Raw genomic sequence first — 27,213 nt, 5'->3', positions numbered from 1 at the left:
ATAAATATATAAACAGTAGAGAAAACACTATATCTTAAAAACGAATAGATACAAAACAAAAACAGAAATAATTACCCGTGTTTCTTCTAGGATTTTTTCCAGCTATGGCGGTAGGCCTTTTTTACACCGATCTATCAACTACCTGTGTCGTTTTTTCAATGACAAATGTCGTGAGCAAAGTATTACGAGTGATTGCATTTATGTAATAGCCTACGAGCATGCAAATCTCTTTGCTTGCGCACCGATTTTCTCTGCTCGTGCACAAAACTTCTTGCACGCCCTCTCAAATATACGCTGCACGATCGCAGATCTTCTTGTGCGCTCTCAAATAAACACAGCTAAAGTGTGATTTAGTGCGTTTATGTAACAAGTATGTCTCCAACATTTATTATATTTGCTAGGAATATTTATGAATGTCTCCATTAGACCTACAGAGTGGCATTAATGTGTCCTGAATTAAAGCGAAACGGCACCATCACGCACCTGTCAGTCAGCCAGTCAGGTCAGTCAGCACGTAACCTTAAAGGGTTAAACAAATGACTCACAGCACTACTACAGTTACAGAAAAGTTCACGCTGTTATAATTAACTTACCTTTTAATACATTTTAATACATTCACCCGCTATTAAAATAAAAAAAACAGGGCATGTTTTGAATGAAAAGCTGAAATGTAGCCGTGGTGGGATCCATTTTGACATTGCTTCCTGCCATGGAAGAATGAATGTAGCAGAAACCATGATTACATTCTCATACTATCACGTCTACCAGCAATCGATGACTGCAGAGATTGCTGGTGAACTACAGTCACAAACTACAAATCCCTTCATGCCGCTACACACACACATACACATACACACACCAGGATCCACTTTCACTGTTGTGTTATAAATGAAAAAGTATATAAAAAATACATAAAATGTTCTATAAAAATATATTTTAAAGTATTTTGTAACACTGAAATACCACAAAAAATGTTTAACTTCATGACCAATAAAACTTTTCACACATAATATAAACATATATAAGGTTCCTATTGCTTAATGTTACTTAATAGTAACCAAAATAACTAGCAATAACTAACAATCAAAAGACACATTTGTTATAATATTTATTCATAATATTAAAATAAACTTATTTCTTTGTTACTGTTAAACACAGCATACAAAATTCATCTGGCCTGCATAATGTCCTAAATCATTGATCAACTTTAGATGATATTTAATGATGTTCTTATACATTAAAACGAACAAGTCATTTTCCCATTGCACCCCTTATTTTTCTTGGCTGTTTGTGAGATTCTGTAAATAATAAGCTACACAAGCACACCCATCTTCTTGGCTAATCAGTAATAACTCCTGATTGTTATTAGCTCAATAATCAGCAGGATTGTTTGTGCTTGTTTTCTCTCTCTCGTTCTTTAGCTGTTCAGAATGAGCGGGATCGAATCAGCTCACGGAGGAACATACAGGACTCACATGACCTGCCGCCAATCACAGCCCTCGCTCACGCTGAAGCACTTTCACAGCAGGTAAACCATCCTGCCAAGGTCAACCCAAACACGCATATGCACACAAATTATGAGAAAAACCACAAACATACATACTGTTAGGAGATCTGTGGAATAAATAGTCATTGAGCAATAAATCATTGCTGGGATTGTCAATAACAGAGCAGCAATCCTCTTGGAGTGTTTTCAATGTAAGACACTGCAGGTGAATATGGTAAATGAATATAATGAAACTAATATTTATCACCATACTTCCATTGTTGATTGATTACATTAGAAATTGCTAACTATTTTGTATTGCATAATAATAAAATTCTAAAATAATTCTGTATGTTACAGTTAAAGTAAAAAAGATCAGCCCTCTGTGAATTTTTAGGATATTTCCCAAATGATGTTTAATAGAGTAAGGGATATTTCACAGTATTTTCTATAATATTTTTTCTTCTGGAGAAAGTCTTTTTTTGTTTTACTTTGTGTAGAATAAAAGCATTTTTTAAAAACAATTTTAAGGTCAAAATTATTAGCCTCCTTAAACAATATATTTTTCGATTGGCTACAGAACAAACTGTCATTATACAGTCACTTGCTTAATAACCCTAACTTGCCTAATTAACTTTGTTAAGCATTTAAATGTCACTTTAAGATGAACACCAGTACCTTGAATAATATCTAGTAAAATATGATATAATGTCATCATGGCAAAGATAAGGTAAATCAGCTATTAAAATTGAGTTATTAAAGAGCCTCTATTTTGCATTATAAAAGGTCATATTTTGATTTTGGGGGTCTCCAACAGCAGTCTGATATGCATGCAAGGTCAAAAACGCTTTCATTGTCATATAATTTGCATTTATTTTACCTGATTATCCCAACAACTCCCATATGATTTGTTAAGTGATTCATTGTTATGATCCCGAGAAAGAAGAAACTGGTCCATATACAGTAGGAACTGTAACAGTTACTGACAAAGTCCCTGTCAAAGTCTAACAAAGTCCCATACATTATTGGTTCTCAAAGTGGGGGTCGGTACCCCTCGATGGGTTGCGGGACAATGAAGAGGGGTCGCCTGGTGATTTCCAAAAATCTATTTATTTTATTAAGTAATTAGAATTACCATATTTTATCCATAACCTAGTCAAGAGAAGAAAATAGTTGTTTATTGTTACTATATACTATATAGTTACTATAGTAGCTTATAGTTACTAGTTCTATTGGACTGCAACCCCTGGGGTAATGACATAATATTAAAGACACAGCAATAGCGCCAGATGCAGCAGATTAATTTTATAACACCAGGTTAAACTTTCTGGGCCATTTACAGCACTCGCATACATTAAAAAAATAAATGAAGAATAGACTTGGGTCTATTGGTGTGTGTGCGCTATTGCATGCAAGGTTTCTGTATTTATAACCACCTAAGAGCATATTGGGGGTCGCAAGTCACTGGCATTGTCATTTTGGGGGTTGCGGGCTAAAAAGTTTGGGAACCCCTGCTATACATAATAGTCTCTGCTGCTCCTTTAATAGCAAACTGCTGGCAAATCCCGCATTGCAATATATGTTATTGTATCAAAAATCAGAAAAATGACAGGAACAAACACAACACTAGGTAGGCTTTACTGTGGTGTTGTTGTGAAACTAAACTTTAACCATTTATTGACCAGAGCTGAATCTCCATCTATCAGTGATCGTCATCTTCGTGTCATGATCACTCCCGTGATCCCCCGCGCTCTGCTAGTCTCTGAAGAAAAAGGCACATTCTCGTTTTACTGGATCCAGTAGTTCGTATTTGGTGATGTACCTTATTGATGTTGATGCATTCAGGCAAAAGATTTGAACCCAACACGATTCATTTATTTGACTCTGAGTCGACTGTTTCGTTAAAGAATCAATAGTTTTAATCACAGTGCACTTTAAGATATAAACCCCAGCTGGATGCTTTCATTCACTTAGAGCTGTGTTAGACACTTTGTGAAAGCTCATTTTCAAAAACCCATAATAGGGGCTCTTTAAAATGTTTAGAAATGTGTTGAAAAAAACTTAAAATAAAATAAATAAACAGGCTGCTAATAGTTCTAGAGGGATAATAATTCTGACTTCAACTGTAAGTTTAAATATGTAATTGAGCCATTGTTTCATTAAAATTGCACACATTTGCATAAAAGTCTAGGACAAAAATATGAACTATATATGTAAAATGATCTAGGAACATGGTGTGTGCAAGCAGGGGCATATTTACAATTTTAACCCTCAGCAAGGACAAAATTGCATGGTCGGTAAACACTGCACTGTATGTACAGTATGTAGTGATGCTGAAGTGGAGATTTATTGCTGGGTTAGGCGGAAAAACTCATTTTGAGAAAACAAGCCTTTGCAAATATTTTACAATTGATCAAGAGAAAAACTAAAAACATTAGCTCATACTTTAATAAATGAAAAAAAAAGATAAAATACCAAATGTATACATGAACAAATGCAATAAAAATAATAAAACAAATGAGAAAGTGAACAGATGTTTTAGTGCTGACTATATAATTAAAAGTTTAGAAAAAATAGCTTAAAGTAAGAGAGAGATTGATTAGTCCAAAAGTCCAATAAATTGACCTCAAAAAGCTGAGAACTTTCCTTTAGAGTTAGTCCTCAAAAATCTGAATTTCCCCTCTAAATAACAGATATCATGTCTATAATCCAATTCTAGAAGTAAAGGGGTAAGGGTGACTTCTAGTTCTTAAAGGGATAGTTCACCCACAAAATGAAGATTCTGTGTTAATTTTCTCACCCTTTACTTGTTTCAAACATTTTTAAAACTGCTTTATTCATAAGCATTTTTATAGGTTTGTTTCTTTCTTCCATTGAGCACAAAATAAGTTATTCTGAAGAAACTGGAAATCTGTAACTATTGACTTCAATAGTATTTGTTTTTCCTACTGTGGAAGTCAATGGTCACAGGTTTACTTCTTTCTTCAAAATATTTTCTTTTCTGTTCAACAGAAGAAAGAAACTCATAAATGATTGTGTCCAAATAATAAACAGTGAATCAAATTTCATTTTTGGGTAAACTTTCCCTTTAAACACAAGTCTTTTGGCCACAACCATGCCCTGTGTTAAAAATAGCGGTAGTGTTGTAAAAATGTATGCTATGAGAGGCTAAAAATAGCAAATGCAGCATATGGTGAAAGATGTAAGCCTGCGAGTACCAGTCAAATATCCTTGACTAAAATCCAGACTATAAAGCATAAGCAACTGGATCCTCTGCTGTTCTGCACCCGTCGCACAATGGTGAAAAAGAAAGGAACATTTTTTATGTAACCTGACTTTAGTGTAATGCATACAGTATGATGAACAACTTTGAATTGGATCAGTTGATTCCTGCTGTGTCGCCATCCACTTGTCCCATGTCATTTTAGAGATCTAATTTCCTATAGGTCCCATTTAATAGTACCTTTTTGGAAATACGTGCTTTAGACTACGTTTTTGAGAAACAGCAAAAATAAACATACATTTGACTATACTTTCTAGGTTAAATGAATGCTATGGAGCAGGATGATGGTGTCTATGATTTGTAATTGAGTACATTTGCCTCAATTATCTTCATGTCTTCACCCAGCAAGCACACAACATCATAAGACGGTAATATTAGGTCAGATTTAGGTTATGATGCCAGGTGGCCAAAATTCAGTGTCGATTCAGCGTCTAAGGACAATATTATTATGACGTCCAATAACAACGTGAAATTACGTTGATATTTGGTTGTGTTGGAAAGTGACCAAAATTCAATGTCGGATAGATGGTAGTATCGTCCACACAGAGTCAAGGTGTAACATGATTAGACGTTGATATTTGATTTATTTTAAGTAGATTTTAGGTTGGACATTGGACATTGAAGTCAGCCTGACGTTGGGTTCTGACATCAACTCGATTTTCATTTCCAAGAAAAATCCAATGTCTGTTGACGTACTGTGCCTGCAGAAGCCCTGTTCCAGAACTTTCCACAAGCCCTGTTCCATTAAATGACTAAAAATCAAGTTAAAACTACATAGCCACACTGCACTTTTCTCTTATGTTTGCTTTTGAAAACACTATTGGTTGGGTTTAGGGATAGGTCCAGGGTTGTCATTTATAAGTTTTGTATATTCACAAAATAGGGTGGAAACGTGCGCTACTTCCCAGCCAAAAGTTGTGATGCACAGCTGTAAGTAAACATATTTCACTTAAATATTGACTTAAATTAACCACTCTAAATCATCATATGGACCATAATCCTTAATAAATAAATAAATAAATAAAAAATAAAAATGTTTTATGCCATGCTTTCACTTTTAGGAATGTTTCTATGCAAAGTTTGAGCAAAAAATATTCCATTCTATGATTAAAATTTAATGAGATTTTAGTCCATGTTCATTACCTTTTAGGTCATTTACTGTATATCCTGCGTGTTAATGTAAGTTATTTTGTGTTTTAATGCATGATATTTTTGGATCTAAAATAAATGACTCATTTTCAGTAGGTGATCTGTACGACATGCCCCACTTTCTCATGGACATGTACAAGAAGGACGTGCATCTGAAACTTACAAAGCATATCTAGAGCAACATATTTTACATTTCGTAAAATTGTAGACTGCGACCTCTAGTGGATATGTCATCAGAAAGTGGAATGAAATGTGCATCAAGGAATGTATTTTACATTTCGCTAAAATGTAGACAGCCCGCTCTAGTGTGTTTGTCGTCTGAAACATGCAACAAAACATAGCCGCAACCAACACATTTTATGTCTCGCAAAAAAGTAAGGCATGTATTTCCAATGAGTCTGGGATGAGTAATCCATTGGTTTGGTTGTTAAAGCAAATGTGTATGGGTTTAATGCTTTCTGCAGGAGATAAATCATCAACAAAAACAAAAAATTAACCAGTAACAGTGCTGATTAAAGAAGTAAGAGTTTCATTACAGTGGCTCTGATTAAGTTCTGCTGGTTAATAATGACAATGAGAGATAAATTTGCTTTCTATGTGCATCAGTCGGTGTCATCAACATTTCTAATTATCTGCTTGAATACCTGTGGCAATTTTCCTTCGAGAGAGGCAATAGTCTGTGCAAAAGCATTTTTTTGGAGGACATGGTAAATTCAGCTCTTCTCCTGTCTGTCTCTCAGCAGATCACGGCCGCCAGTCCAATGGGCCCTGCTGATGTTTCAGAGAAAAAATCAGCCACTATCAGTGACGTCTGTGAGTCTATGAAGCAACAGCTGCTTGTTCTGGTAGAGTGGGCTAAATACATCCCAGCCTTCGGCGAATTGCCACTTGATGACCAGGTAATGGCCGTTGGAAAGCAACACTGGCTGTGCTAATTGGGGAGGCCCTTGGGTTAAATTGCAGGGCCGTTCACTGAAGCTCAATATTTGCTATTCACATGGCTGACTCAGTTTAGCCTCCATTTAACATGCTGTCTGTGCTGCTTTCAATTTTTTTTCTCTTGTGCTTATTGTTATCAAAAGCGCGGAACATTCTGATGGTTCAATATAGACTTGACTGACCAAAATAGCGTTTATTCCATATTTATTAGCTTTAAGGTCTTACACTTTATACAGTATGGTAATGTACTCCTATTTTGGATGTTTACAAATTATTTTATCAGTGTTTTGATTCATGATTTTTTGTGTCTAAAATTAATTTCTCATTTTGCATGTATGACACAATTCATTTGCACCCGTGGTCTATTAGTAAGTCCATTTAGCCCATATTGTATATTATATAATATTATGTATATTAATATTAATATTATATATATATATATATATATATATATATATATATATATATATATATATATATATATATATATATATATATATATACATACATACATACACACACACACACACACACACACACACACACACACACACACACACACACACACACACACACACATAAATGTGTGCTATTAATTGAAAATTAATATTTGTAACCATTTCTCAGTGAATATAGGTAATATACAGTATGTTCGTGCATTTGAACAAAACTGATTTATTAAATGTATATATTTAATAAAATAATATTTTAGTCACTGAACATCTTTAGAAATAGAAAGATAATACATTTAAATTAATGCGAAATATTGTGAAAAACTATTACAAACCACACATATTTAATAAAATTGTATAAATTTTTAGTTTGACTGTTTTTTATAGATTTTTTACTTAATATTTTTCTTCAACGTTTACTTTTTTTATGTACTAATTTTGGACCGTTATCATGTTATTTTTTAAGATTAGCTCCAGATTTGGCTTTAGTAGTGACTAATCCAATGTATATGCACAAATAAAATATTTTATAGCTTCCTATAGAAAATATTCATGTAAATGAGAGATTTGTGAGGGGTATACTCATATACTGTATGTTAAGCATTGTGTATATATAACAAGTAAAACATTAATCATTCAAATCTTTTATACAGCATTAGTACTTTTATTTAAGCAATAATCCAATAAGTATCTATAACTCTAAAACAGTCATTGTTACTGTAAAATAAAAGTATTATTGTTTTGGCGAGCAAGAAAATGTCATGTTTTTAAAGGTGCAGTATTTAAGTTTGACACCCAGTTGTTAAACTAGTTTTTGCACTCCTGGATCAAAACAAACGCAAGCGCAGGTTGCCAGATTGAAGACAGGAGCGAGTGATTTAAACCATGTTCTATATAAAAGCAATGGCACCCGATAGAAGGAATATCTTCCATTTTAAAATAAGTTTTTGTCAGAAAACTGACAATAATCAATAATTAGGTACACCTCATGTGTTTATTCAGTGTTAAATGCTAACATTGTGAGTTTGAATGCCATTTTACATGACATTCATTGCCATACTACTGAAAGCAGCAGCAGATAGTTAACCTCAGATCCGTTTTGAAATTGAACTTTAGAACTGCGACTCAAAGCCAATACACAGTGATTCAGCATCTACATTTAATATTGTTAAAGAGGTTTATTATGTAATTATTTGATTATAAACCTTACCCTTTCATTGAAATGCAGCGCTATTCTGTGTTCCTGAATGGCTGTATTTAAATTTCTGTCATGTTTCGTCTGGTGCAAACAGCCAAATTGCTCATAGCTGCGTATCTCATCATGAAGCGTGTTGTTAGGACACGCGGTTACAATGTAACCTTCTCACCTACTGTTTGCGCTAGTAATATTTAGATTATTTGCTAAATAATAGGCTCATGTGGAACTGAATCTGCTTCTCATTTCGGAGTCTGCTACTGTCCACTGGAGGTCACACTTTGGTCATGGGCGCATGCTTTCAGAGCCTTTCTGAATGAAGTATGCGGTTTTCCACCAAGGCAACCTGGAGCGCTGAATTATAATTTTCTAAATTGGCATTGGGCAGGTTAAAATTACCAAAACAAAGTGTTCCGACACAGAAAACACATATTCAAAGCAGAATATCTGACTTTAGCATTGTTTTTCAGATACTTTCTTAAATATCTGCAAACATATTATGTTATTTTTATGCTTTACAAGAGTCAAAAACGTACATACAGCACCTTTAAACCCTAGCAGCCTCATCTTGCCAACTGCAGTTTATATTTATTTTTAAATATTTGGTTACCACATACCAGATTTACATTGCATGTTTCATATACTAGGTTAAAAATAAATAAATAAATAAATGATGAACCAGACCTCATTTTTCTTCCAGGTTAGTTTATTACGAGCTCATGCTGGCGAGCATCTTCTGCTTGGTGTGGCTAAGAGGTCAATGTCATACAAAGACCTCTTGCTTTTAGGTAACTTCTAATAGAAAATGTAATTATACTATAAATAGACAGACTTCAAGTTCTCATCAGTCATTAATAATTTTCCATGCAGGTAATGGCTGTGTCATCCACCGAAACTGCCCTGAGCCGGAGATAGGCCGCGTATCTAACAGAGTCTTGGATGAACTAGTTTTACCTTTCCAGGACATCCAAATTGACGACAATGAATACGCCGCTCTGAAGGCCATTGTATTCTTCGACCCTGGTACTTTATATACAAATCATAAAACGACCAATATGCATCACACATGATACTAACTCTGTTATTTGAACTTCTAGACGCCAAAAGCTTAAGAGACCCATCTAAGATCAAGGCGATGCGTTATCAGGTTCAGATGAGCCTGGAAGACTACATTAATGACCGGCAGTATGATTCACGCGGGCGATTCGGGGAGCTTCTACTGCTGCTTCCGACTCTGCAAAGCATCACCTGGCAGATGATTGAGCAGCTACAGTTTATCAAGCTCTTTGGTCTGGCTAAGATTGATAACCTGCTGCAGGAGATGCTTCTCGGGGGTGAGTATGAGGTGGAGCGGAAAAACGCTTCATGATCGTTTTTTGAATTAGGTGAAAGCAGGTGTTTTTCCTGCAATATATGGCATGTATTGTAATGCAGCACATTGTATGAAACTTTATTAGGCAAAATGATGCATGCGCAGTATTAGCAGTGTGAAGTTACTTCAAAAAAGTAAATAATTGCTAGTGACTAAGTACAACATTAAAACTGTATTAAAATTACTCTTCTATTTACTTTGAAAAGTAACTTCATTACTTAACTAGTCATTTAATTAAATGTATTATCTGAAATGTCTTTGTAATTATTTTTACTTTAAAATGTTGTGAATTTTGATATGTTGTCAACAACAGATTTATTTCAAACATTTCAGGAAGTAGACTTTTCTTTAAAGGGATAGTTCACCCAATTCTCACTATTTACTCACCCTCAAGTGGATTCAAACCTTTATAAGTTTCTTTTTTCTGTTGAACAGAAAAGAAGAATATATTTTTAAGAATGTTAGAAACATGTTATGTTTGTCTACGCTGATAGCCCAGTTAGTGTGCCAACATAACAGCGCTTCAAGTGTCCACAGCTCAAGGACATTTGCCGATTTGACCTTACCTTCATTCATCCATTCATTCATTTTCTTTTTGGCTTAGTCCCTTTATCAATCTGGGGTCGCCACAGCAGAATGAACCGCCAACTTATCCAGCATTTGTTTTATGTAGCGGATGCCCTTTCAGCTGCAGCCCATCTCTGGGAAACACCCATACACACTCATTCAAACTCATCTCATACACTACAAACAATTGAGCATACCTAATTCACCTGTACCACATGTTTTTGGACTGTGGGGGAAACTGGAGCCCCCTGAGGAAACCTACGCGAACGCAGGGAGAACATGCAAACTCCACACATAAATGCTAACTGACCCAGCCGAGGCTCGAACCAGCACCCATTTTGCTGTGAGGCGACAGCACTAACTACTGCGTCACCCTGACCTTACTTTAATCAAATAAAATTATTTTTTTCAAAAATGGCAAAAACATATCTTAAAAAAAAGAAATATGTTATGTTAAAAAGTAGGAAAATCACAGAGAAAAAGAAACGTTGTGACAAGTAAAGGGTGAGTAAATGATTATATAATTTTTAGTTTTGGGTGAACTATCCTTGACATTAAATGATCTCATTTATTACAGAAAAAACACACATCACGCAAGTTTCACATGCTAGTATCTATGTGCAACGGGCGAAAAAATCTAATATGAAAATATATAAATCATTATCATAGACTTACCTGCATGTACAGTACTAGGCTAGGTTAACATATAATAAATCATGTTTAGGGTGCAGCATGGTGGCTCAGTAGTAGCACATTTGAACTGTCGCCTCACAGCAAGAACATCGCTGGTTCAAGTCCCAGCTGGGTTAGTTGGCATTTCTGTGTGGAGTTTGCATGTTCTCTCTGTGTTGGCGTGGGTTTCCTTTTCTCCGGTTTCCAGCACATTCCAAAGACATGCGGTATAGGTCAATTGGGTAAACAAAATTGGCCGTAGTGTATAAATGTTTGGGTGTTTCCCAGTACTGGGTTGTGGCTGGAAGGGCATACGCTGCATAAAACATATGCTGGAATAGTTGGCGGTTTGTTCTGCTGTGGCAACCTCTGATAAACTAATCCAAAGGAAAATGAATGAATGAATGAATGAATGATGTTTAGGAACACAGTTTTGACCATTGTACAGTAGTCAAACTCTCATATATTTGATTAATTGATTGCAGGTCTAACCACAGAGCAACCTCACTTACATCACAATGGTCACCCTCAGATTCCCATAACAGGACAGACTATTGTCATTAGCTCCATACCAGGACCTGCACATCCACAGATGGGTAAGCTATATATATAAGTCATAATTTATTATATTACAATCACAATAATTATAGTCATATTTATAGGTGTTTAAATATCACACATCTGACACTGATGATAAATAAAAATTCTATTTATTTTAATTTTTTAAATTGATAGATTTTTCTATTTGATCATTTTTGTTGATGTTTTTGTCCATTTTTATTATTATTTTTTTTAAATAATGTCTTCGTGTCACAGATGTCTAAATTACATTGACTTTACAAGACTGTAAAGAATAAAAAAATTGTGTCTGCTTTAATGTTTCAGTTAATCTTTGTGATACTAAAATGCCAAAATACAGGTAAAATAATGTTCCACTTTATAATCCTGTTGAAATTAAACTACTAATTTTGACATTTACTAAATAATAATTAGTCATACAAAATAATTTTCTTTTTGAAATGATTAAAAACCACTAGCTCACAAACTGATAAAACCCAGTGGCTTGAAGGCATCAAATGGCAGAGACATAAAATTGTTTAATTACTATTTTGGAGCTACACCGTTATCCTTAAAGAGTGTCTTTGTCATCAACGATGTCTGTGACATATATTTTAGCGGGAGTGTCAAAATATGTAGTAATAAGTATTATTTGTTCTGAAAAACAAAAAATAGGTCCCCTTTAAGCGCAATTTATAGTTTTTCTGTTTTTTTCAGCATCCCCAGAAACCCCTATTCCATCCCCCACTTCAGTACAGAACCAGGAGGTCTTCAAACCTTCTGGCAGCCCTGCTCTCCTGCTGCCTCCACAGACCATGCCAAACAGACCCTCTCCGGAGCCCCCGCTATGAGTCTCCTCTCTTGTGCAGGTGTGTTTGTAGATGTGTAAATGCTTCCCCACCTCCAGCGCTTCAGAACTTTACAAAAAAAAAAAAATCAAATTTACTGTCAAAGTGGACCATCATGAATTGAAAAGTGATTGTTTCGTTTAGGATAGTTGGAGAGTTTTAGGTTTTATGTGGTTTCTGTTTAGCTGAATGCTGGTAACCTAGAGGATATGCATTTATTGGTGACAAAATATTGTCAGTTACAAAACATTTTTTTATTGTATTAATGACAAATAAATCAAGAATTAATTTATTAACAAAATTATACTGTAAAACATTGAAGAAATGTTCATTTGTGGCCTTAAACACAATAAAAAAATTAGTGCTTGCATTGTTTTTATTAATGAATGGATTATGTATTTTGTGTGCTTAATTACTTTTTTAATGTATTTTATTGCTTTTGGTGACCTGAAATCACAAATTTTTGAAAACGTTTTGAAGTTTTAGAGTGCAAGTGTCACACGTGGAGATCAAAGCAAGGAACAACACGAGGGTCCAGGTGCAGGTAAAATAAGATTATATTAAAGGCAATCAAGGTCAAACAAAAGTAGCTGGTACAAGAAGTGCAATCCAAAAACATTATCAAAAAACAGACATTAAGTCAAAAATCTGGTGTGTGTGAGATGAAGGGATTTGTAGTTCTTAACAGCATCTGTAGTTCACCAGCAATTTGTCAGGAGTGGATCGCTGGTGATCGTGACAGCAAGCTTTCCAATATCCTTAATCCATGTGTTTTTGTGAAAAATGTAATATATGTAAATGTAAATATAAAAAAATTTAATATGCATGCTTATTGTACATGTATGTAACATCTATACACACTCATTCACACTCACACTACGGAGAATTTAGCTTACCCAGTTCACCTATACCACATGTCTTTGGACTTGTGGGGGAAACCAGAGCACCTGTAGGAAACCCATGCGAACATGGGGAGAACATGCAAACTCCACACAGAAACACTAACTGAGCCAGCCGAGGCTTAAACCAGCGACTTTCTTGCTGTAAGGCGAATGTGCCACCCACTGTGCCACCACATCGCCTTTATTAAATATAATATTAAAAAACAAAACAAATGTTGTAATTTATGTTTTTCATGACAGGTGATAATATACATATACCATATATTATTTAACGGCACGGTGGCTCAGTGGTTTGTACTGTCGTTTGCATGCTGGAATAGTTGTCGGTTTAATCCACTGTAACTTCTGATAAATGAGGGACTAAGCTGAGGGAAAATGAATGAATTAATAGATTTTTTTAAAATAAATATCATATTAGAAATATGATAATGATACATCTGTTGATAAATATATTAGAAATATGATAAGTATCATTTTATTTTTTATGCCTCTTTTTGCTCACAAAGGATACATCAATTTGACTGTCAAAAAAAGTATTTTTAATGTAAGCTATTTCTGCATTCAGATATTCTTGTGAAGTTTTCAGTGTCCATTGAGTCTTCAGTGTGCCATGATCTTTTACAAATTATTCTAATATGCTGAATTTGTGTTCAAGTAACATTTATTATTATCATCATCATCAATATGTGTGTAAAAAAGAACAGTATTTACACAAAAAATAGAAACATTTTCATTTGTAACATTGTAAATATCTTCTCTGTCACGTTTAAAAAATGTATGCATCTTGCTGAAAAAAAAGGATGAATTTCTTAACAAAATATGTACAATGATTAGTTCAATATTATAAACTATTTAATGGCAAAAAGTGCTTTGTGCAGTATTATAGTTTTGAATACTGACATTTAGCAAAATTTGTGGTAACACTTTATTTTGATGGTCCATTTGAATATTAGTAGACTGTCTGCCTAATATCTGTTGATACTGCTCCTTCAACGGACATTTATAAGAAACTTTGCAAGTACATGTAAACTTACTCTAACCCTAACCCTAACAGTCTACGTATAATCTAATAAGAATTAGTTGGCATGTAGATGCAATGTAACTTATATTCAACAAACCGACCATCAAAATAAAGTGTGACCAAATTTGCTCACATCAAAATGTCACTTACATTAGAATCAGAAGGTCATACAGTCTCCTCACAAATTTTTATAGACTCTTCGTGCTAAGAAAAAAGTATACTTAAAGGTGATCCACATAGCAGCCATATTAAAATTATTAAAAGTATTGGACATTGTAGACAATTTGCAACTTTTGACAGTTTCCCAAACATCTCATAAGCTATTCTACACATATAACATATGCAATAAAGAGAAAAAAAAGATAAAGCTGTGACTAAAAAGCAGATAACATTTGCTCTCCAACATATCTTGAATCTGTCACCTCAGAAAAAGAGACAGACCTGAAAACAAAAAAAATACAAGAACAGTAGTGCTCATTCGGAAACACATCAAATCAGGCTATTTTCTGCATCTAAACAACAGCGTTTGGTGCAGGTGAAGTCCATGTCATCAAAACCTTGGCATTCATGGGAAGCCGTAATAAGTTTTGGAGTGCACCCTGTTTGGATGGTTTTTTTTTTGTCCAGAAAAGCAATCTGATATCTCAAGGTGTAAGTGCACAAGGCCCGGGGCCAGATGAATCAGACGAAGCCGTCAATAGTAGCTGTCTATTATGCTGCAGGAAGAGCTTGGAGGAAGTAGAAATGGCAAGATAAACATTGCAAACCCTCCAATCAACTCTGTAATGGAGTGGCAGCTTGCGTGGGGTTAAACGGCAAGCTTGACGGGAGAAAGCTGAGCATCCAGTGATCCTTAATGAACAAGCGCACAAGGCTGAATGCGCTTATTTGTATACAAAACATTATCTTGGTATTCAAGGCACACATCTCATCTGAGGCGTTCAGCTTTGTGTGACGGTGTGGTATTAAGCCTCGGTAAGCCTCCTCTCTGAGCGATGTGGAGTGGATGGAATAAGCATATCTGTTCTTCACCTTTGTGGCGAAGGAAACTCTCGCACACTACACCTTGACATTCATGACAGCGAGGATACTCAAAGTGATTGTAATCCACATCGCCGACAAGCTGAATAGGAGGAATTTTCCTCCCTTTTCTTGTGTAGAACCATCATTTGTTTGCATAATGACACTTCCAGACTAGAGACTAGGGCTTCTGTTGCAGGGCTGCACTTTTAAACCCCCCTTCTTTGGGATGCGGCAAGAGCTCAAGCTGTTTTAATCTGTTTGAAAAGAATTTTAGATACGTGGATGTTTTTTTTAGAAAAAAAGAGTGGATTTTTCTCTTTTTTTTTTTTTACAAAATGTTAGAGAGATACATACAGCTATGGAGACCACATGCAAATTCTCTGTTTCTCTGGATTCACAATTAATAGTTATGTGTTAGGTACAATACTTAAAATAATATTTTTAGGCAACCCAATATAATGTAAATGTACATTAATTAATAATAAACTAATGTAATGTAAATTCTGCTGAAATAACCCTGGACTTTAGCTGCAATTACAACAATCAATGAATCAATAAATCAATGAATCAACCAATCAGTCAATCATTCAGTCAATCAGTCAGCCAGTCAGTCAGTCAGTCAGTGTCTATCTATCTATCTATCTATCTATCTATCTATCTATCTATCTATCTATCTATCTATCTATCTATCTATCTATCTATCTATCTATCTATCTATCTATCTATCTATCTATCTATCTATCTATCTATCTATCTATCTATCTATCTATCTATCTATCTATCTATCTATCTATCTGACTTTACTTACACAAACCCATCGTAAACCCTTATCTTTGGAAAGCATTGCTTAAGCTGCTAGAGTGACATGTATTACTTTTATTATGGATCTGTAGACTACTTTACAGTATTTCAAAAACTATTCACTGTTTTTCATTATAAGCTGTGAAGAGCAAGGATATTACAGTTTTTCTTAGTGGCTTTGGTGCATTTCTCACAACACTATTTACATTTGCACAACAGTTAATGCATTAGTTGATAACCTGCAAAAGCGCGTTACATGCTCAAAATGGATAGCGCATTCCTCAAAAGCAAGTATTCATGTCAGTGAAAGTGTCAGTGTCATCAAGATGAAAAGTCCTGACACCATTGTTTATGAACAAGATAGACAAATGGCTTTGTCATGTTTTCATTATGACAGTTTACTCTGTACATTTTTTCCAATTCAAAAAAGTCAGATTTTGGTGACACTTCCTGAAAATGCTCAAGACAGCCATATATACTATTTGCACAGCCATTTGAAAACTACAGTAAAGTTAGACACGACTACATTCAGTGAGGTATCTGAGTACAAGACAGGGAATATGTATGTTTTAAATTTTTACTGCATTTGCTCTTTGCAATTCTAATTTATTCACAGCATTGTGCAAAAGAATGAACACACTTATTTACAACAAACATGCTTTAGGGAAGAGCTGTGCACAACTGTAAACAAAAGTGCAGAACATATTGGAACTAAACTTACAACACACAGGTCTGTAAATCATCCCTGAAACTGTTCAATTTAGAAGACATTTTCTGGAAAAAAGATTAACATTTAGTTTATAAAATTAGCTTGACAGATTTTGACAACTAATTCAACATTTTCAACATTCAAATGTCTATGCAGCATTCACAAGTTTAGTTAATTTTGACTGACATGACATAAGCAAATGATGATGGTGTAAAACAGCAGAGTTGTATGAAAGCAATGGATGCATGCCCAAAACCATTTGCAATTTGTTGGAAGGAATGAAAAACTTTTACTAGGATGTGCACAACTGACTAATTGTTTTGAGAAATGCATGAACTGTTGTGCCAATGTAAATAGTGTTGTGAGAAATCCACCAAAGCGACTGAGAAAAACTGTAATATCAAAACTGTAAAACTTGGTGTACAAACCTACTTTTTGACATATTTGATGTTTTCATACAAAATTTTCCAAATTGATAAGATGCCCAAGATAGGCCCATTGTAACCTTTGATTTGTTCCCCCATCCCATCTGAGAAGAGAGTGAGAAGAATGGAGAGGGTAATGTCATTTATACTTTGACGTAAATTTTTTTTTGTTTCTTTGTTTTATTCCGTTGTGGCAACCCAGGATTAATAAAGGGAAAAGCCGAATGAAAATGAAAATGAATGAATGAATGAATGAATGGATGGATAAATGAATGAATGAAATTAATTGTTTCAATTAAATGTTGTAAATGAACCTGATGGATGAATGAGGGTTGAGAATCAAATGAATGATGGACTACGCAGAAGATATCGGTGAGCAAATCAAGGCAAAAACAATAGTATAACTTCATTCTATCAAAAATGAGGGTTTTGTTTTTACTGTAATCAGTTCATAATAAAATGCAAAAAAACAAAACAAAAAAAAACATGCTGCATTAGGCCTAATGTAAAGCAATGTTTAGTTATTTTTAAACATTATTAAATAAATTAGGAAATTACCCATGGCAACTATAATAACCTTCGGCCCACTAGCCTTAATCAAGTTTGGTTTTTGGCCTTTCATAAGAAAAAGTTTGGGCATCCAGGTTCTAAAATATTTTCAGAAATAGCAAACGTTTATTGTAGGCGTGTTCTTAGTTTCTGGTGTTGTCCAATTAGACAGCTCGGCTAATTAATCTCAAATGTTAGGCTAGGCTATTTCAAATGTATTTTCAGACAAACAAATTCGATAAAGATGTAATTAGAATTTGTGAAATTATTGTAAATTACTTTATTCTTCGCTCGCATTTCCTAATAAGTTTAAACGGAAGTGAAGAGGCAGCCCAACGTTACTTTATCTGAGGCCTAACTCGTTTGTTTACATAAGCTAGCATGTTGTACATTTCTGACACACGAGATAAAGTCGGGATTTTCTAAACATATTTCTTCAACGTCACTGTGGAAAGTCGGCGAAAGGTGAGTTACTTGTATCTTTTTCAGTTGTATTCTTTACTTGACGTCGTCGTGATGTTCCCATAACTTTAAATACGTTATTACACATGTCTGAATTGATGAAGCATGTTTCTTTAGCCACTAACGGTAGTTATAAAATGTTCCTTTAACTAGTGTCTGTTTTGCCTGATATTACTTAAGCATACGAATTATAGCATCTTTTTCAATGTTTTACTTTTTAAGACTTAACTTATTCCACCTGTGAGCAGAATGTGTTTAATATATTTATTAAATGTGGGTAATATTAATAGCAGATTCTAACGTACAGTAGTCAGATCATCTAAACACTTCTACTGTTTTCTATTAGCAACTAAAAAGACTTGTGCATATTTAGTTTTTAATTATTAATTTGTAATTATTATTTGTATTATACTAGTGATACAAATATCACAATAAATTAATTAAGTGTCCAAGGATAAAATATTTTTGTAAACATAAAATTTTAATGTATGGGTAAATAAAGCCCTGCAATTGTCAGCTAGTGTAACTGATATTTTCATTTAAAAATGAAATATACATGAAAAAAGGGCAAAACCTAGCAGTGTCAAAGTATACAGTTTTATTTTAACTTATGTAAACCATGATTTAATGTTTGATATTAAATAATTTAGGCTTAATCAGGACACATTCTTATATATATATATATATATATATATATATATATATATATATATATATATATATATATATATATATATATATATATATATAAACGAGGCTGTAATGCACTTTTATTGTTTTGATGCTTGAAACCCCTGCTTTTTTTGTCTCGGATATCCGAAGCACCATTTGAATCCAATACCACAAATGGTCCACTAGGTGTCATTGGAGGCACATTGTAAGCACAAGCACTGTCGTGATGTCTCTTATTGTGAGGAATTTCCAGTAAGACTCTTCACAAATCTCACTTGATCTTTTATTTTATAACGTATGCAAACGTGGATCAGAATTGCAGCTGCCTTCAAGACTCTCAGCTTAAGTGTTCCACGCTGGGTTATTTTTAAAAAGCATTTGTTGATAGCGTGTTCATTTATTTGAACCATCAGGGAATATTTTTGATTAACTCTGCTCTCCATTTAGAATGAATGAATGGTGGTCTATTAGCTGCGGTGGGCTCGAATTCAGGGTAGGCTGACATTGCACCCTTTTCAGGATCAAGGTTCAGTCAGAGGAGAAAGGGAAAAAAAGCACCACAAGCATACACTCGGTAATGTAAGTACAGTTTAAAATTAATGGCGTCTGTCAGGCTGGGGACCGGCTTGCCACTCAATGAGAGATTAAGGGTAAAGATTGCGCCCCATCATTTTTCAGCCGCACATTTTACCCATAATTCCCCTGCAGATCAACAGAATTTTTTGTTGCTGAAAAGCAGGCAAAGGTGCAGAAACCCAGTGGCTTCCGGCATTCAGCGAATGCATTCGCATCTTGAATGATTCCACTCTTTTTTATCATCTGCATGTCTTACCTGATTAAACTGCAGTATTGCTTTGGAAAAAGGAAGTTTGTAAGCCATTTAAGACCGGCTGAAGTGCTGGTTTCTCTCATCAGAGAGAGGTGCCCTTCCTTTGAAGAGTTCATAAATGTGGGCTTTAGTCTGAGAATGGTCGACTGTTCCTGGCCTTCTCTGACACCTTGCGTTCTTGCATTATGTCCGGGCGGCACTGCAGAAAATGCTCGTGAAATGTATTCAATTCAAATCAAATTGATGTAGCGCGGAGTAATCTTTCTCTATTAGATGTGTCACTTTTGGCAATTGTTCCCTAATATCCTTTACTGTGACTATATAAGATTAGTGCTCTCCATGCCGCCAGAGTTTTCGTGCCTTACTGAATTATTCACCGAGGCGTAACCTTCAGTTATCAGGTTAGAAAGACCTTGATTATAACAGGAAGTCAAGTGTAGAAAATCACTCTCTCCAATAAAGGAAGTCTTTCAGCCCTTTTGGAAATTTGAATAATTAGGAAATGTACACACAAATAGTATAAGAAATTAATTACACAGGCGCAAGGGCTTTCTCTGTACTGGCGAAGCTTAATTTATGAGCAATATAATTAGAGTTTATCTTTTTTTTCCTTCATTTTCATGCGGAGCAAATGAAATGCGGCTATTGTTATCTGGAACTTATTACTGTTAATAATTGACACACAAAATAAACTTGATGCTTGTCTCTTAAGTGACAATGCTCAAATGGAGCCCAAGTTTTGTGAGTTATTTAATTTCAAATAATGTACTTACCATCATATTCTCTCATATTTAGTTGGGGAATCGTTAATCAAAAAGGAAATGATGATGACTCCCTGCTGACTAGACTGATGTGTTGCTCTCTGCGGGGCACCGAGGCAAACTGCTCCACAGGCGTCTTGTGGAAATAAGGGAAACAGATAGCCGATCATTCCACACACCTTGAAATTATAGCTTCCTTGCATTTCCCTCACTTCCTAGAATAGTCACTGTAAATGAATTTAAGTTTATTAGCTTCCGTCCTCCTAGAATAATGCAACTCTCGTTACATCCTTGATGAACAACATTTGACGAGGAGATTTGCATTAGTGTTATTCCTTTCAAAATAATACACCTTTTATTAGTTGAAAAAGGAACAAATGGAAATGTTGCAACTCATAGATTATGTCCTTTCCTTTATCTTCATGGTGACATTGACTGCTATATTGTAGAAACTGCACTAGTGGTTATGCTTCATTGTATAGTGTTGGCCTGGGCGATTAATTGAATATTAATCGAAATCAAGATTCAGAACCTATGATTGATAATAAAATTTCCAGGTCGATTTTTTTTCAATTACTTATCCTACCACTTGTGAAGTCACATAACCCTGCTATGTCACATTGCATTATTCCATCCATGTTAAGCATGGAGAAAAATGAGGTCATTTAGTATTGGAATTTAAAATAACTGTTTTCTGTTTTAAAATATAATTTTTTAATATCTAATTAAGTCCTGAGATAGTGTCACATAAATGACTACTGTTAGCAATTACTAGAATAATGCTTTTAGAAAGCATTTTAATTTGCCATTTTTGCATCTCAAACACTTTCAGCTGTTAATGTCATAATTCTGTGTAAATAGGTCTATGTTTAACGAGAATTCTTTTATTAAAAGTTCAAAATAATAATATTTATTAGGCATGCTCCAATCGATCAGCCAGACATCAGTATTGGGAGATGATCACATTTTATGACTTGATCGGTACTCACTTATCAGGCCGATCTCATAAACCGGTCACAATTGTTTGTTTACGAGGATATGGATATATATATATATATATATATATATATATATATATATATATATATATATATATATATATATATACACATACATACATATATATATATATAATTTTTTTATATATATATTATATGTTTATATATATATTTATATATATAAATATTATTATTTTTAATAATACAACTAATTGTAATAAACAGTAGTTTATCGAACTATTTCTTTTTATTAAATAAGTAATGGATTTATAGGTGTGCAGTTTAACTTCTTAAACAACAAATATGCACTCCAATCTCTGAGACATCTTGAATCCTTCTTCCATCATTTGCAATGTTTCCAAATTGCTTTGTTAGAGATATTTCTTACCAATGGTTTTTTATTTGTTATAATTATTATTTTGTGTAAAGCTGCTTCTAACCATTACATGTCCACATGTTGTTATAAAAGATGTGTTTAAGGGTTATATGCAACTTCTTTAACTTATTAAAGCAAGATCTCCTCTTAACTTTCATATTTAGACTGAACTTGTGCTTTATGCATTATAAGGCTTGAAGCATCAGAATAAGTGCTATTGGCTGATCACCATGCCAAAGAATTGTTTCTTGGTATCGGCTGCAAATATTCTGTTTGCAGCATCCCTAATATTTATTAAACTTTTAGGGTTTACTATCACTTTAGATTAATTGAATTCTACCTTAAATTTTTTTGTGTATAAGCATGTATATAGACATAAGTATATCACTGATTCAATTTAAGGAAATTTTGTTGCAAGAACGTTTTCAAGTTGACTTTTCGTTTTCAAGGCTTGATGTTTTCAAGACTTGAAACATAATCATGAAGTTTGTATGAGTTCTCTATATGATAAAATCCCCCCTCGTGTCCACATGTTTTTTTTAAATCTGAAATTAAAACCATAGTCAGTTATAGTATGAATTAATTGCATTCAAATGACATTTTGCTGTGTACAGTCTGTGAGATTATACTGAGTCTGACTAAATCATCAGGTGTTTTTTGTAGTCTGTTGAAAGCTGCAACACAGTTCCAGACTAATACAATATTCAGATGCATGCATTTCGCCACATTTAGAACAAACTTGCATGCGTGTGTCTAGGGAAAAATGCAAGCTGCATTTAAAATGCATTTGTGCATTCAACACGGTGCTCTGTCAGGCATGTGTCTGGGACAGATAGTCCTGACTGCTTCAATACTGCCGAGTGTGCTCTGGAGGTAAATGACCTGCCTGGCAGAGAGAGATTGGTGCCCAGCATGTCTCCTGATAAAGTCAAGCGCTTCTGCGACTTTGCCTCGCCGCATCTATTTGCACTCCATATTTCAACACGGCGCAGATGTAACAACTTCATTTGCCACCAGTCATAATTCTGCCCACCTACGGCATAATGAGGTGATACTGGTCATTTTAGACTTAGCTGCATGGACGCCTGCGGTAATTCAAGTTCCGAGGTGCTTGTCTCGCATCAGCACGTAAACAGAGGCAGATATCCAACTTGTGCGTCCAACATATGTGGAGATGTTTCACCGCGCGACGAGACCGAGTTTAAGGAAAGTTCCTGGCTATAAAATTTGACTAATGTTTTTAAAACACGACCCTGATCCCACAATTCATCTTGGCACATTCTGGAGAAATCCCACCACATTCTTCACTGTATTTGCAGGCCACCTCTGCGGGAAGCATTTTTGGGGCTTTTTTCCTCGTCTTTCTTTCGCAGATGTACGTTTCTTTGGCCCGAGCTGTAAATTGAAAACACCGGTTGTGTTGCTCTCTCATCGCACACCTCGGAAATGGACTTCATTCGTTCACGTGAACTTCCCATAACCCCTCATGTGTGAGACACTCATCATCTCGTGAAGGCCTCGTCGTGAAGGCCGGTCCATCACGACAATAGCAGGAAGAACCCGCCGAATGACACCGGCACCCTTCTACCCTCTGAGATCTGATTAGTTGCCTCCATACAATCTCGCACGACACAATGCGCTTTCATTACCCCACAGATGTTGTCATCTCTTACTCTCTCTCTCTCTCTTTCTATTTTTCCATCAGCTCCTTTTCTGAACAAGTGTTCATCTCAGAACTCTGATCAGCGGCCTCACTTTCATCAGTCTAATGCATGTGCCTATCCTCGGGCCCAATCTTGTGGCGGTTCAGCATGGGGCCTGGTCCTTAATCTCATTTCTTTAACCTCCTTCAATATTGGTTCCCCTCTGCGAGAGCCATCATGAAGATCCGGAACAATTCGTTTCCATATTGTAAATCACCTGCGGTTATGAGGAAAGGCATGGAGGAGCTGCAGGGGGCATCGGAGCTTCTGATTGGGCCCTTTGTTGGACTGACATCACCGTTCCTGATCCCTTGGTAGGATTCGAAAGCACCGACAAATGCATAAATATAAACATGTCACCCGACTTTGATCAAATATGTGTGTAAAAATACCAAAATAATGGTTTTATTTGGTGTCTGGGTGCACCGTAATCATGCAATTACAATAAGAGCCTTGTTAATATTCCGAGCTTCTCGCCTTCACAGTACTCAGGTGAATTAATTCGCTCAAGCAAACTCTGCTGATTCCGCTGCCCTCTCTGCCCCCACCCGGGTATTCATGCTTTTCAACTGCCACATTCGCTCCAATATCCTTTATACTGCAGGAACCCAGACTTTGCCTCCAAAATCAAATGCTTCATTCATTATTCATTCTTTGTGGATGACTTCCCCGTCATTAAAACTCCCACAAAAGCAGTTTTATGGCAAGGACTTGAGTTTTTAGTTATGGCGAAGCAATGAGTTGTCCTGTTTTGTATGTTTCTTTCTTTTTTTTTTTTACTTTGTGGGTCAGTGCACATTGTGTTTTGGAGCAGTTTTTCATTGCAATGCCATCATAAGTTAGTGGGGAATATTGTGGTTCTGATAAATGATTATTAACCTGTATTGCTGTAAAACAACATTTGTTTTCCGGTAAGACCCCCCCCCACCATTCTGTTGTGATTGCTTGAATGGGGAAGTTATTTGTTACAATTTTGATTGTCAACTCTAATTCTTTAGAGTTGTTTAAACTTTTTTGGGGGGACTTTCAGAACTTTTTAGATCCAGATTTTTATTAGAAATTTTAACCTTACCAAGCTTTAAAGGCAAAAAGTAAAACTTTAAATTTTGTAGTATATTTATTTACAATATAATTTTGTCTTTTAGATGTCTTTACTGGTACTTAAAGCATTGTTTTTAAAAAAAAAATATTTGTAATTTACATTTAGACTAAAGTTTGTAATTTGCATTTAGACAAAGTTAGTTAATCAAAGAATTAAGTGATGTGTATTCATTTGTGGCCAACATTTTGACAGCATTAGCGAATATTCTGTAATTTTTCACTGCATTAATATGTTTTTTATTATACTCAACAAAACTACTGTATATTTATAATATAAATTACTCACCATTGTTATTTTCTAATGCCACATGCTGTTAAAATAAAAGACATGTAAATAAATGAATTAATTCACAATGGCAGTGGATAAAGATCAGCATTAAGCTTTAAAAAAAGTTGCAGAATAAGCAAAGAATAAACACATACAACAAATGCATTGTATTTCATGTATTCTGGTGTACTATAGGTTTTCACCAAAAACAAACCATTTTTACTGTAATATTGACTTGACTAGACTTTGTGTTTATGAGACTGTTAGCATGGCAATTCATATAGACTCAACCAATAAATATAAAAGTGATACAAAATAAGTTTTTTTTGCGAATGTTTTTTTTCTTCCCATTTGGCATGTGGTATCAAATTCCATTAAAAAAAACACTCTTTCAATAAGGAAACCTTATATTCTCATTAAATACCTCACCTTTTCACAAGGCCATGAACAATATGTTTCTGAATGAAATTGAAACTGCCGAACTATCGAAAAATTAAACACTCGAAATTACTTGAAACTCCAGAGGAAAAAAAAACACCATGACGTTAATCAATCTATGTTCTTTTACATGTAAAAGAAGATCATGAAAGAAACATTTAATAAGCAACTCATGTAAACACCTTAATCATATTACTGTCTTATTCAGAGTAAGGCAAATAATTTGATTACTGATGTCCATGTTAACGTAGTCAATCACAAGCCCCAACCAAAAAAGTGTTCCCTGATTTTGATGATAGCCTTTTCACAGGTTAGTAGTTAGCTAATGTAATGTTAATTGCATATTGCAAATCTTAAATTCATGCTAACAAACAAATAATCAAAAGATATATTAATGCAATTCAGTTCAAATATGTAAAATATAAATTGATGTATACTTTAAACTTTTTTTATATTGTTTAATTAAAATGATTAAAATATATTTTTTTGAATAAAATATTTTTCTAGAGTCATCTACCATCACTGGTAACATTTTAAAAGTATCGATTTTGCACCAGTATTGAAATAACCCCAAATGATACCCAACCCTAATATAAACACTGGTTTAGACAGAAACAGAAAGAAGAGTATGTAATATTGAAAGAACACTAGAATGAGTGAACAGTTATTAAAATATATGAATTAATGGTGACATAAAATATATTAATATCTTTTAATTTGATTCTATTGAAAAAAAGAAGCCGTTGTTATTAAAATATATTATCAATGATCTCCAGCATGATTTAAGATGCTCCATTGCACAGATCATTTTGTTCTTAGTTTGACAGTATGTACAGAGTCACATGAATGTTTTATTAATTTTTTAATAGATGACCATTTATTTTGTACTTAACATTGGTCACACATCTATTAAGACAGATTGATGCACACCTTAGATCACACAGGTCATCTTGTACAATAACATTTACAAAGTCCGTTTGGTCATATGTCCACACAGCTCCAATTCATGACCTTTATAAGAATGTGCACTGTCTGTCTCAAGCTAACAGCCACTGATAGTCTTGGTCAACTTTGTTGCGCTCATGTTTGCTCAACGAATCCCAAGGAGCTTCTTCCCAGAGTGGGCAGAATATCCACCCTAAAACCCACTCCAGACCATTTTTCTTCCTGAAAATGTATGCATGAATACACTCAGCCACTCTGATTAAAAAAAATCACAATTCATTATTTCCCAACCAATCTGCATCCCTTTCCTACATTATACATGAATGAATAGCAGTGTTTTCTTGTGAATGGAATCAAATCCAGGTTCATTAATCAGTGAGGGCCCGAGGGGCCGCATTAAAATGTTTGTTAAACAGTGTGTCAGGCGGGCACGTTTGACCGAGAGCTAATATAAACAATGGAAGCAGCGGAAAAGGGTGTGTTAGAATAATCTACATAACCATTCCAGCGGCTAAATCACTCCTTGTTGGTCTTCCTTACGTGATCCGTGGTGCTCAAAACGCGTGACTTTAAATTACAGCGAGATTCTCGCGACTCTAAGCCACCTCCATTGTGGTGGCCCTCTCCCTGTCTTCATCAGAGCCGGCTGTCCAATGGGATTACTGTAAGCCTGCGGTAGGAGCAGCCGACCCGCCACTGATCAGAAATT

General features: G+C 34.8%; 1 protein-coding gene and 1 long non-coding RNA gene across 16 annotated transcripts in view; both read left to right on the top strand.

Annotated features, from left to right (window-relative positions):
* The window catches only part of hnf4g (hepatocyte nuclear factor 4, gamma), a 28,115-nt gene extending 15,224 nt beyond the window's left edge, over window positions 1-12,891 (top strand). For 3 of the 7 annotated variants that reach the window (XM_073940434.1, XM_021470189.3, XM_017353837.4), the window contains 7 exons: window positions 1,422-1,528; window positions 6,659-6,817; window positions 9,205-9,292; window positions 9,375-9,527; window positions 9,602-9,838; window positions 11,601-11,711; window positions 12,391-12,889. In XM_073940434.1, coding sequence (XP_073796535.1) covers window positions 1,422-1,528; window positions 6,659-6,817; window positions 9,205-9,292; window positions 9,375-9,527; window positions 9,602-9,838; window positions 11,601-11,711; window positions 12,391-12,524 — 989 coding nt within the window. In that variant the 3' untranslated portion in view covers window positions 12,525-12,889. Of the gene's footprint in view, window positions 1-1,421; window positions 1,529-6,658; window positions 6,818-9,204; window positions 9,293-9,374; window positions 9,528-9,601; window positions 9,839-11,600; window positions 11,712-12,390 lie in introns of all 7 variants that reach the window. The other 4 variants (NM_001331156.1, NM_001075111.2, XM_073940435.1 and 1 more) reach the window with 2 other exon arrangements.
* A 5,131-nt stretch (window positions 12,892-18,022) lies between these two features.
* LOC137489241 (uncharacterized) overlaps window positions 18,023-27,213 on the top strand; it is a 315,493-nt gene continuing 306,302 nt past the window's right edge. For 8 of the 9 annotated variants that reach the window (XR_012399381.1, XR_012399384.1, XR_012399383.1 and 5 more), the window contains exon 1: window positions 18,023-18,416. This is a non-coding gene — a long non-coding RNA (uncharacterized lncRNA). The remainder of the gene's footprint in view (window positions 18,417-27,213) is intronic. The other variant, XR_011008635.2, reaches the window with a different exon arrangement.

Source organism: Danio rerio, chromosome 24, assembly GCF_049306965.1.
Source record: "Danio rerio strain Tuebingen ecotype United States chromosome 24, GRCz12tu, whole genome shotgun sequence".
NCBI lineage: Eukaryota > Metazoa > Chordata > Actinopteri > Cypriniformes > Danionidae > Danio > Danio rerio.
The sequence above is the reverse complement of the archived record's forward strand: the minus strand, read 5'-3'. Positions and strand labels throughout refer to the sequence as shown.